Here is a 13,397-nt window from a genome sequence, read left to right on the forward strand (position 1 = left end):
TGACATCTAGAGAATACAATGCTCTGAGCCCTCTTTAGGAAGCAGCATGGTTGAGACTGGAAAACCTAATGGATACTTTCAGGCAACTGGGGACCAAAATGACTGCATACATTAATGCTACCTGTGGCCATTCTTGTTGGGACTCTCTAAACTAGTTTAGTAAGATTTAACATGTTTTAGAAACACAGCAATGGAAGACCAGCTAGTGGTCTGAATCAGCACACCACGGACAACGCCACATACGCATTCTTAGCGGGAGTCTCCAGTAAGAATTTGTGATCCTGTCATTGGTTTAGACACAAGAACAAGCAAGACTATTTTTTTCCCTCTGTGATCACTATGTAAAATGTTTATCTCTGGAAAGGATCTCTTCTATGATTACCACATAAAACTTCCAGTCTTCAGGCCATGTAGTCACATGCTGCTAATGGAATATTAATCATGCTAATTACTAGTGCTTTCCTGGGCGGTGATGCACTAAACACTTAATGTTGCTGCTGCCCTAAAGTGGTCCACGTACACATCTGTACACAATGTGTGATTTAACTGAGCAGAGAGAAGGTGAAGCATACAGTTAGGTAGGGGTATTTAAAGTAATGCATTATTTTGAAAGTACCTTTTGCATTTATATGATTAATATTTGAGCAAAATTGCTTCCTAATGCCTAAAATAGATCAAACATTCCTATCCCAAATATATATATGTGTGTGTGTATACACACACACACACACACACACACACACATGTATATGCACAATTAACCTTACATATGTATTTAATTCACATACTGATACTAAAATAAAACTCTATTTAAAAGAATAACTTCTGGCATCTTGTGAGTACCACTTAGGCCCCAACTTGAGCATCTCTGTCTGGAAATTAGATCACTGTGGAGCCTCTTTGATGTAGCTGGAAATGGAAAACCACTTTCAAAAGCTTCAAAATAAAAGAAAAACATATCAGACCAAAGGCTCTGAAAGTGCAGGTCTGAGGAGCCATTTCTTAGAAAGCACTCGAGTTTGGCCCAGAAGTGGGAAGCAGGGAAAACCTTGGGGGGGGGAGAGGGAGGGAGGGCATGAGAGTCAGGCCAACAAAGGACAGGCACGAGGGCGCTGAACAGAAGTCCATCAAGGCTGTGTACTGAGGTAGCTTTGGTGCCAGCAAGGGAAACACTCACACACAAGCCCAGAGCCTCGTTCTGTTTTCTGAAGAACTGTTAGTGCCTCGATCTATTCATGCAAAAATTCCTAATCCAAACCTTTAGTTTATAGTCCTCATGTAGAAAAAGATGAGCACACACGACTCTGATCCTATAGCAGGCCACCATTCCTCAGCTGTGTCCCAGAGTGCTGGTGACACACTCCTAAGTGCACCGCCAGGGTGCCCTTTTCTGTCACCTGATACCACACTTTGAAGGATAAAAACAAAATTCCAGCACCTCAGGGCCCACCCAGGACATTTACATGATAAAAAGAAATGACTTAATATAATGAATCCCACTTTTTATTTTTAATATAGAGTTGTCTTTCAAAAACTACACAAAACCTCTAGAGACAGATAAGTAGACATGAGACACACTTCATGGAAATCGTTGCTTGTGATTCTAAATTCTTAGATTAGTTAGTTATTCATGGATAATTCAGAGTACTTAGTGTGTTCACACACAGAGAGAATATATTACACACTTATTCTAAATACGTGTAAAATACTGTGAGCTAGGTGTGGGCAGCAGGATAAGAGGGGGAAACGCACAGAATTATTCAGTTTCCCTAGCTGATTATAGGATGCTATGGGGGAATTGAACTGAGGTCGGGGGGTATAGAAGTTGAGATTCACTCCTCTTTTCGAAAACATTAAGTGTCACTTGTAGTGTCACTTGTAAATACAAGGGCAAAGGAACGGGGGGGGGGGGTTGAGAAGGGCCTGAGATAAGAGAGAGGGGAAACCCTCAAACAACTCTTCCTAGGAGACTCTGGAAAGGCTGAGGCGGAGCCTGGTCTGGGGGGCTGCCTAGCAATGGGAAGCAGGCAGGCCCTGGTGGGAGGACCCAAGATCTGCACTTGAGGAGTTCCTTGCTCTGAGAGAGAACACCACTGTTGCTAGGGGGCCGCGGAGGGTTGTCTGCCTGCGGAGCTCGGGCAGCTCCTTCCGCACGCCGACCCCTGCCTCCCGTGGCAACCGCTGTAGCTGTGGCGCAGAGCCTCGCCCACTGCCATCCCCACCCTCTCCATCCTTAGCCATTAAACAACGCCGGCTCCAAGCACGTTCTAGCAGGACTCGGGCACAGAAGAGGAGAGCGATCCATCCGGGGGCACAGGACGACCTGCCAGGCGACATGCGGCCGCCCGGAGCCGCCCGGGCGCCCGAAGTCTGAGGCTGCCAGCCGGGACTGGTCATTGTAAGCGCCACGGAGAACTGCTGGCGCTGCCGTTCCCTCCCCGGTCCCTGGTCGCGCCGCGATGGGGCACCTGCCTAGGGGAACGCTCGGGGGCCGCCGCCTGCTACCTCTGCTCGGGCTCTTTGTGCTGCTCAAGGTAGGGTCCCCCAGTCCTCGGAGATGGGGATCCATCCCGCCGTGGGGAGCTATTCGCTCAGGGTGCGGTGACCAGGCGGAGAGCGCCAGTCGCACACGCTTTGTCCTCAGAGCGGTGCCGGGTGGGCTGCGTAGCTGCGGGTGGAAAGATCTGGAAGTTTGAGCCTTCCAGTTGTCTCCCTTTGTACTCTGCTACCTCAGCGATGAGCTTGCGGGATAGAGCTTTCTCAGGCAAAATGAGGGCACTTTTTTTAGTGGTTCCCACTGCACCCCTATGCCACTTCACCTTCGCGCCCTCCCCCAGTGAAGCCTCGGTACAGCTGCTTTGTCTCAGTCAGTTTGCCTTCTGCGGGAGGGAATCACACGCAGGGCGCTGAGCTCTGGACTAGACGCACCGGCCAGGCGGGGCGAGGGAGAGGGCTCCATTGAATAAGGAATCGGTTCAACTCCCAAGGAGGTCACTCCCTGTCTTACCCTCCATCCACCTAGGGATGCCTGGTAAAACTCTACACAGTTCCATCCTCTCGTAACAGGATGCTGCCACTGATTTTTAATGGTGGAATATATGATTTATAAAACTCACCTTTTCCTATCCTCTTTGGAACGTGTGGCTCAAAATTGTACTTTGAGAAAAAAAAGTGAAAAGGAAAATACTGTTTAAAAAAGAAAAACAAAATCTTGACACTTCAAGCATGTAGTGTTTTTATTTTTTAAGCTGTTTTCTTGGCATATGAAGGGAAGTTGGGAATTGGTACCCCCTCACTCCGGGTTCCGAAGGTCTGCTTTCCTTCCTAGTCCTTTCTCCCTTCTTGCCCCAGCAACTGAAGGATGGCCACAGGTGATCGGGAGCTATCCTTTCAGCACCATGAGGATACCTAGCTAGAGGAGGTCAGCCCGTTAATGACTGCAAATGTTTCCGCATTAAGCAGTCACTTCTTGCTTATATGCCCATTAATTATGAATGCTCCCCAAGGTTATAGTGAACAGGATTCACGAATCCCAGATAGAACGAGTGCAAAACTATTCTATATTTTCTTCCTGTCTCCCCAGATCACAGAAAAATGTAGTCTCTGGGTAAATAGCAAAGGAGGAACATGAGCGAAGTTATAAGCTGTTTTGGACATGTGCTCAATATTTAAGTCATCAGTCATCATTTTATTTTAAAATCTTATAAATACTAAATTCAGTTGAGCATTTCACCTGCTTCTCTGTAGTACATACCACAGATAAAATATGCATAGTTAGTTTTTTATAATTAATTTTTCTAACCGTTTGACAAACTTGGCAACGACTGAGATGTCTAGGTAATACTCTTTGAGTACTTAGGACGAAAAAAATGGAGGTACATGTTTTACTGAGAATAGCAGAGAAGTGTGAATGTGTGTGCTTGTGTGTGTGTGAGATCTGACATATATTTAGCCTTTGGAATAACTTCGGGTTTTTTGTTTCATAGTAGATGGTAACTCTAGAAATGAGACTACTTAGCTTAAGAGAAAAAAATTATAATGTTAACGTTAAAATGCAGAGAAAAATGTGTCAGAAGTTTGAACTCCAAACATGATAATAAACTAAGAAAATTCATGAAGGATAGCATGATGGTATCTTAGTGGTTGCAACAGACTTTCACTCTCTTTAACATAATATGTGTATTTCTCAACATTTGCTAGCAAATGTCTATTATGATAAGCTATACACCATAGCCCATACATTGATAGATCATTTAAAGTATTACACTAATGAGAAAAATAATGTTGCAAGGGAAGCTACTAATATTTACTTTATGGAAGGATTACAGTGTTTCACTTTAGTATAAAGTGTTCAAGAAAAAGGAAAATCTACAAATTGAAAAGCCACTAAGCCTCAATCTTGAAAGCATTTTCACACATGCTCGTTGATTGAATCACACTTCCTTACAGTTAAGAAGAGATGTTCAAAGTGCTAAATTAGGCATCTAGTATAATATCATACATCTTGTGGTTAGTATATTATATGGCACTTCAGGCATACAGTATAATTTCTTTATAATTTTGAGGCTTTTAATTCAAACTACTGAACAAGCAACCAACAAAATAGACATAACCAAGTATATGGTAGCATGAACCTCAAAGCTATCCATTATTAAATGTCAAATAGTCTACCAAATTTCAACCTAAAACGGTCCATGGGGATAAGGAAAACCATTCGCCCATCTCCTATAAAAATCTCTATATATTTATTTATGACAAGCATTTATTAATGTTCATATTTTTATTCTCTATATAAGCAAGAATTTTTAAAGAATGTAAGTCAAATATTTCAACTGTGAAGCTTGATTTTCAATTTCATATTTTCTATAATTTAGGTGGATATATATGCTGTGGAGAGATGGGGATGTGTATGAGATTCAGGTTATAATCAATTTCACTAAGAGAACCTTGAAGGGGCAGAATGTTCAAGACTTTGAATATCATTGCTTGTGCACGCTTTAGTTATAGATCCATGTAGCAAGGTAGTTCAGGTTGTCTGAGTCAGTCACTGCACTTCATGAGGCGATGTCTGCATGAGGTGATGTGACCTACACCCACTACTGGTCACAGGACGCTTAGAATTGTATATTGATGTTTATGGTAAGCAAGTACGTAGAACTAGATATAAAACTATCAAAGCTCTGTGATCAATCAAGAGCCTTCTAGTCTCAAGTCTTCTGTCTATGATCAAGTGAAAGGCTTATCTAGTAGTATCTCCCTCTTGTATGTCTTCCCATAATTCCTGCTACAAACAACACAACATCACATTTTTACCGTCTTTCCTGAAAATGGCTTCCTATATCATCCACCCAGTCAATACCAGTGCTTTGTCCACTAAGATGCAAACTGCAGACTATGACCTCATCGGAATCTGAAGTCTGTCTTCCGTGAAGTGTTGCTTATTAATGGTCAATGGAAGCTCCCCACTTCATTAGTAGACTTGGCACGAGTCCTTTATTCCTTCGTTATCCTGTCTATATTTTCATATTTCTGCTCTTGCTTTGGATGTCATCAGAGATTATTAACTTTGAAAGGGGCTTTAATACTTTATCTTTTAAACATCTGTGTTTAATATTTTGAGTGTTATGATATTGGCCATTTAACTCTTACTCAGGATAAATACCCGTGGTTGGTTCATGGTCTTCATGACTTTCTCTGAGATCTGTCTGTCTGTCTCTGTCTCTCTCATGCACACTCTGTGCATCTCATTTTTCCATGGGAATTCTATCTTGAGTGTTCTGTGGATGGTTCACTGCCTCTGTGTTTGCAAGTGATGGGTGTTGAGTCTTCCCACTGTGAGCACATTTCTGCTTTAGATCTTTATGATGTAAAGGACTACTGTTGTATGACATAGAAAATGCACACTATCCCTCTGCCTAAACTGTAGACTAACTGCAGGGTCTCTATGTGTTATTTATGTTTGTGGGCCGTATGTGTACATGCATCTGATACAGGGACAAGAGGTTGATATCAGGCACCTTCCCTGTCACCCTCCATCTATCTTCTCCATGTTCATGAGACAGGATCTCTCACAGGACCTTGGTTTCAGTGTTCAAGATAGACCACTGGCCAGGGAGCTTTGGGGACCACTTGTGGGGTTACATATATGCTTTCACTGCTGGCTTTTTACACAGGTGGTGGGGATCTGAACTCGGATCTTCATGTTTGCACAGCAAGCACTTTAACCACTGTGCCACCTGCCCTGCCCTTAACCAATTGAGTCTTGAGAGTTTGAAAAGGATCTTTGTGTTGGTAGCATTACTGAGGTCAGTGGCAGTGGGGCAAAACAGGAAGCTTAACAGCAATGACTCCTGAAGTCTGTTCTCCTCTCCTCTGTTTAATGAGTTCAGATGCCTGGATCCATCCATTCTCATATGCGTAGGCCAGCACAAAGATGAGCTCCACCACACAGTGTTTGATGGTCCTCATCTAATGAACCCACATATAGTATAAATACTTAGGAAACAAAGTTTTACTGCATAACTGTTGTCTTTCTCTGCGTGCTAGCATCTGGCATTAGAAGTGTGACAACAACTTAATAAACTGGATAACAGTTTTCTCCATTGTATAAATAGCTTCTAAGCATTCCGAGATATTATAATAATTGACTTGTGAACATGTCTATATAAGGAAAACCTGAAGAACTATCATTATAACAGTTAAATCATCATAATTATAATGTAGTCACCATGCTATAAATAGTAAACCTTTATCAATCGCATACTAATATATTATTAAAATCACAAATCGAAACACAAGCATGTTATTTTTTTAAACAAAAAGTAGATATCCCCAATAACACATTTATTTATTCATCAATGTTTCCTAAGTGGTTACTTGATTTCCTGGTTAAACAGCAGTAATGGGGGCCTGGAGGGGTGATTGGGTGGCTAACAGTGCTTAACTGCTCTTGCAAAAGACCCAGGTTCAGTTCCCAACCCACAAGAGAGCTCAGAAACATCTGTAAATCTAGTTTCAGAGGATCTTACGCCCTCTTCTGGTCACACAGGTCCTGCATAACTATGGCGCACGTGCACACACACACACACACACACACACACACACACACACACACACGCACGCGCATGCACGCGAACGCATGCGGGCACAGGAAAAACACTTGTTTACATAAAATAAAAGTAAATACATCTTTTAAAAATTAATTAAAAAATATAAAGAGCAGAAACAAGCAGGCATGCTCATAATCCCAGAACTTGGAAGGTACAATCGGAAGTTCAAAGTCACAATTGGTTGTAGAACAAGACAGCCAAGGTTTAAAAAAAGGACAAAACAAAACAACCCCTGTAGCCACTGAAACTGGGGATAGTGCTGCATGGCTGACAACCGAGCACTCGGAAGGCGGAAGCAGGAAGAGTTCAGACTCATGGCTACCTATGCTCACAGTAAGATGGAATCCTTTCTCAAAAAGGCAAGTCACAATTGACATGCTTAAGGGCAAGCCGTTCCTATAAAAGCTAGTGTGTGTGTGCATGTGTGTGTGTGTGTGTGTGTGTGTGTGTGTGTGTGTGTATCCTACAGGTATGCCAAAAATATTTTTGGCTGTCATTCCGTATCACCACTCCCCATGATCTCTACCATTCTCACTGCGTCAATATTTCTGATTCTTAGCGGTAGGAGACCCTCTGATGCTTGTTAAGAACACTGCCTCTAGCGGGTTCTTTTCAACCTACTCTCTTGGCACTTCCTATGGAGGGATTTAATCCTGGGTCATTACCCAGTCATTTACAGAACTCTTCTATGGTAGCCATCGATCTCATCTCTTTCTACTTAAATAAGGGAAGGAGAACTTCGTAGCTCACTAGTGTCATTTGATTCAAGAAGCCAAAGCCTGAGAATAGAAGCCCTGTGGTTTAAATGTAAAATATCCCCCATTGGATTGATTTTGAACACTTGGCTCCCAGCTGTTGGCACTGTTCTGAAAGGCTGAGGAGCCTTAGGAGGTGGAGTCTCACGGGAGGAAGTGGGTTCCTGGAATTTTATAGGCTGGCCCCACTTCCTACTGCTTATCTGCTACTTCCTGGATGTAGTGTGAATGGCTGCCTTGTGATTCCGTCTTCTCTGCCATGACCGGACTGAAACCCTTCTTAAACTGTTATCCAAAATACACACTTCCTCCCTTAAACTGCTTCTTTACTGCAGACTGGTGTAAGTAGAGGAACTAAGAATGTGAAGAGGTTCACAGATGCAGCTAACACAACAAAGACTCTCCTCTGTTCTCTGGTGGTATTGATTCCAGAAGGTTCCATATGGTTTCTGTGAGCTATTGAGGAAAGTATGTGAAAACATAAACTATAATTACAGTAACAACAAAAAACAACTTTATAAAAACCTTTCTGTAATCTACAGCCACTGTTGTTTTTATTTTGTTTTCTATATGTGCTCCAGAGCTCGGCAAAAAAATACTCCCCCCCCCCCTTCCAAACAGAGTCATCAACGCTAGAGGAACAACAATATTGTGCCCACATTTCTCAACTATTTCAGCATCTAATTCTACAGTGAAGGGTCTTTTCTTTCCTGGGGTTTTCTAGAGGCTAACAGACAACTCATCTTCTCTGTCTTCCATGTTATAGAACAGAAGAAACAGAAGACCTTGAAGCAAGGTTGAAGACCGTTCTTGATAAAGGGTTTTTCTTTCTTTTCTGTCAGCAGTTGAGACAATAGGAAACATGACACTTGTATGGAAAATATTTCACAAAGAAAGAATCAGAAACAGGTAGACCACCATCACCATCTCTTTGTGCAAATATACATGCTACCTAAAAGTTGTACCTATGTATTTTATGTGCACTTCTGGAGTCCAAAGACAACTTGCTGGAGAGAGTTTGTTCCTTCACTCTGTGGGTCCCGGAGATTGGATTCAGACAGTCAGGCTTGGTGGCCTTTGCTCTCTCAGACACTTCACAGACCACGTGCTGGTCTTCCAAAGCGTTTCCCAAAGAAAAGCAACATTCACTTCCCTGAGAAAACTGTTCCTATCCTAAAGCAAATGATACATCAAAGACACCTATCTTTGCACTAGTAATTTGTGAACCTTTACTAATAAATCTAAAAAGAAAAAAATATATATATATTTCAAATGATAAATAGTTCCTCTGTGTGTGTGTGTGCTATTTCATTCAGTTCTCCTAAAACAACTGAGATGTTCATTTTGTTCTATTTTTTCCCCTGAAATCCAGATCAGTTGGCTTGTTTATGGATGAGAATATGGTAAACCCACATGCTCCTGTTTCTGATCTTTCACTAACAAGCCCCCTGTCAACTTAGTTCATTTTCTTTGCCGTTTAGTTTTCCTGACAGAGCTGTCTATGCGTTGTCGTTGTTGTTGTTGTTGTTGTTCAGTCTTTTCCCAGAATCAAAGTGGGAGCACTGGGAAATTACCTCCCCTCTTCAGTATGAAATCTGCCCTTTGGATGCTAGGACAGCGATTTATTGTCCAGTTACATTCAGTCAGTCACTTACTGATCATCTCTCAGGTGCCAAGAATTGACAAATGCTGCAGGCAAAGAGTGGCTGACAGTCACTTGTGTCTTTGCAGTAGCATAATGGGGACATAGACACAGAGACAGGAACATGTCACACAGTGTAGTTAGATGTGTGTTCACGTAGAGGCCATGTAAGATAGTAAAGGCGTGTAAGCGTCTAGTGGTTGAAGCTTAAACATCACCCACAGCTTGAAGCATAGACATTTTCCTTTTCAACCTAAACAGCAGGCACAAGACACTAATTGAATTAATGTTGTCATCATTAAAATGTTAGCATATAGCTTAACAAACAATGATTAAAATTTCAAGCAGCTGAAATACAAAACCAAGTTTAAAGACTATGCTCATTTGTGTATGCTCACTTTAAATAATCCTGTAGCAGACTGGTTTATATGAACGGTCTATTATTGCATTGTTATTGTGCTAAACTCTGGTTAGCTCTAATGCTTTTCTATAAGCTTAATTTCATTTTTATTTGTTGGGCAAGCATAACCAGAATTAGGGAGAAACTGTAATTAAATTATGTATGCTTTCACATTCATGGCTGAAAGCAATGCTTCTCATCCCTCCATGAAGTCATGAGAAGAAATTCCATCTAAAGGCCCAGCCACAGAGCTTAGCAGGTAAAGGAACTTGCTGTCCACTACAATTACACATGCACTCTCCCATGCACACAAAAATAAATGAATGTAAAACAATTTAAATTGTATCTACAGAGTTAAAAAGTAATATTAGAAATTCTTGTTTTAAATAAATTTAATTTAATTTATATATTAATTAATTTAGTAATAAATTAAAATGTTTTTAATAAATTGTTTTCATTAAATTTAGTAACATTTACTCATGATCTTCTAGAAGCTTCTAAGAATGTACTTATATAAACCTTGTATGTTCCTGAAGCAGCACCATTGGGATAAGGCTCCTTGTGGTAGGCTATCTTTTTCTAAGACTAGCCAGGAGTTTTAAACTTAAGTCAATTTGTTGGTTCATAAAAAATATATTTTAGTATGATGCTCAGGGATATCTACTTAATTTGACAAAATATTGAGAACTGAAGTTTACGAATAAAAAGCAATAATGTGATGGTGGACTGGAGATGAGACACACGTCTGTACATCTTATAACCGTGTTCCCTGGTGGTTTAACTGAGGAGGAAAAAGCTGTCCTTAAGTGTCCGTCGCTCCATCCCATGGGCTGAAGAATAAAATGGCGTAAATGACAAAGTGAGCTGGGCACCTTTTGTTTCTGGCTTTGACTCGGTGTGACTGACTATCTCACACTTTTGCCATGGTGACTTCCCCACAATATGGGCCATAACCTCAAACTGAGAACCAAAAGAAACTTTCCCTTTTGGTTGGCTCTGTTGTAAGAGCACTTGCTGTTCTTGCTGGGGACTGAGGTCTGGTTCCCAGCACCCATATGGTGGCTCATTACTGTCTGCTACTCTGGTTCTGGGGATCCAGTGCCCTCTTCTGGCCTCTATGGGAAATGCACGCACTTGATACACATACATGCAGGCAAACTACTAATACATGCAAAAAGGAGTCCTTACAAAGGAAGGAAGGAAGGAAGGAAAGAAGGAAGGAAGGAAGGAAGGAAGGAAGGAAGGGAGGGAGGGAGGGAGGGAGGGAGGGAGGGAGAGAGGGAGGAGGGAGGGAGGGAGAGAGGGAGGAGGGAGGGAGGAAGCAAGGAAGCAAGGAAGGGAGGGAGGGAGGGAGGAATGAAGGAAGGAAGGAAGGAAGGAAAGAAGGAAAGAAGGAAAGAAGGAAAGAAGGAAAGAAGGAAAGAAGGAAAGAAGGAAAGAAGGAAAGAAGGAAAGAAGGAAAGAAGGAAAGAAGGAAAGAAGGAAGGAAGGAAAGAAGGAAGGAAGGAAGGGAAAGAAACAAAGAAACAGAGAAAAGGAACTCTTCCCTGTGAGCTGCTCTCTGTCAAGTATTCTGTCACAGTTAAAACAATTAGTGAAAGGTGTGTTCTTGCCCCAAACTAAGGATAAACAATTTACAATTGTTTCTAGACAATGCCTATTATTCAGCTGTACTCAAAATTCTGAATATTTACTTAAGACAGAGCCGTTTAGCCAAATTTGATCTGTAGCTAAAGATGACCTTAAACTCCAGATCATAAATGACTTCAAATTCCTAACTCTTAGGTTTATGATGAAGGAAGACTGGGTGTGGTGTCATGTCCTTGTGATCCAGCACTGGGCAGGGGGTCTGGAAGCAAGGCAGGAGGATCACAATTTTCAGAACACATCATGAGATCCTTAAAAAGACAAAAACGATACAAAACCACAGATAGAAACAGAAATTAAGTCTATACTCTCTGTGATGTGTCTTTAAATATTGAGTTATGTGGTTCTCCCCTTAAAGATATAAAAGAAAACCAGGCATTTTGGATAAAAATGCACTGATACAAACCGTTATTTACACTTAAATGTAAGTGCCAAGATGTGACCAAACTTACTGTGCATTGTGCTGGGGGATTTCCCTCTGCAGCCTTCCTTAACCAAATTATACTTTTTAATTAGTCTCTCGCAAATGGCTACAGGCTTCCTCAAAGTGGTTAGACTCCAGGGATTTGCAATATGGAAATGCTGGTATGCAAAAGCTTCTCACTAAAGCGACTGCAGGAGTTTAGAATGAAATACTTTGGACTTTAAAAAACTGAGCTTAAGCACTTGTGAAGTCCTTATTATCCTTGTTGCTTTTAATTATCAAAACCTGCTAAAGCTCAGCTGCCATTCGGGTTATCTCGGGCTGAATTCTTGGATTTATATTTTGTGCATTTGGAACTCAAAAAGCCTACAGGGTCTTTAAAGCTATGTTCACCTGTGTACTATTACCTGGATTGCTTCAACTCCTTGATCTATAGAACATCTTTCCTTTTGGAATGTTAACGGAGGACGTAGGAAGACCCTTTCTATTCAAATTCTTGTTGCTATGCTGATGTCTCCAATCAGCCTTCTTGATGGCCTTTCACAGATCTGAAGTGGGGAATTCTTGGCTTGCAATATTCAAGGACTCCTGTATCAGATGTGTATCAATAGTTACAACAATTTTATATTAATATATTAAGAACTCAAAGAAGACACTATAACGAAAACATCACAGCAACAGACAGAAAAAGAAGAAAGCTTCTTCCTAAACAATATATTTCAAAATCACTACCCTCTGGATATGTGTGTGTGTGTGTGTGTGTGTGTGTGTGTGTGTGTGTGTGTGTGTGTATTTAAAATCATTAAACTGCTCTGCTCACTAAAATGTATTATATTTTTTCAAGACCTTTATATTTTAGCCTTCTAAAATTTGTTACATTAAGCCATAAGACCAGGAGTCAATCATATAAGATTCACTTATGTATTTAAATTAAATAAGGGCATATGTTGTCATAGATATTGATCATATGCATGAGATGTGGGTCATGGATTTGGAGAGTAAGGCGATCACCACTTAGGTGAGGACTGTCGGTGAATGTGAGGAGTCAAAATCCAGATCCCTAGCAAAGCTTTTCCAGTATTATTTTGATGTGGTTTTACTTCCCATTTTTCTACACTAAATCCCATCACAGGAAACTAAAGAGCGTAGACTGTTCTACTGGGGAAAAAAAAAGTAAAGATTTTTTACTTGAATTCCGGCCGTGTTCTGTGCTAGCTGAATGCCATTTAGCAGTGTACTTCCTTCTTGATGGAAGAGAAACTGAGGCAGCTGTGTCTGTAACTGTCCCTTCAATTCCTAGCCTGTATCCCCTGACTCAAAGTGTTCTACCCTCTGAGGGAACTTCTTCCCACAAAAGAATGGGTGACACTCTTACTTGACCTTGTGCCCTGGGCAGAGTGATTGGCCTAAAGTTGAACAG

General features: G+C 41.3%; 1 protein-coding gene across 2 annotated transcripts in view; it reads left to right on the top strand.

Moving 5' to 3' along the window:
* Positions 1-2,072: 2,072 nt before the first annotated feature.
* Positions 2,073-13,397, top strand: part of Ptpro (protein tyrosine phosphatase, receptor type, O) — a 212,336-nt gene continuing 201,011 nt past the window's right edge. For both annotated transcript variants that reach the window (NM_011216.3, NM_001164401.1), the window contains exon 1: positions 2,073-2,534. In NM_011216.3, the coding sequence (NP_035346.3) occupies positions 2,460-2,534 (75 nt within the window). In that variant the 5' untranslated portion in view covers positions 2,073-2,459. The remainder of the gene's footprint in view (positions 2,535-13,397) is intronic.

The sequence above is a fragment of the Mus musculus genome, chromosome 6 (assembly GCF_000001635.26).
Source record: "Mus musculus strain C57BL/6J chromosome 6, GRCm38.p6 C57BL/6J".
NCBI lineage: Eukaryota > Metazoa > Chordata > Mammalia > Rodentia > Muridae > Mus > Mus musculus.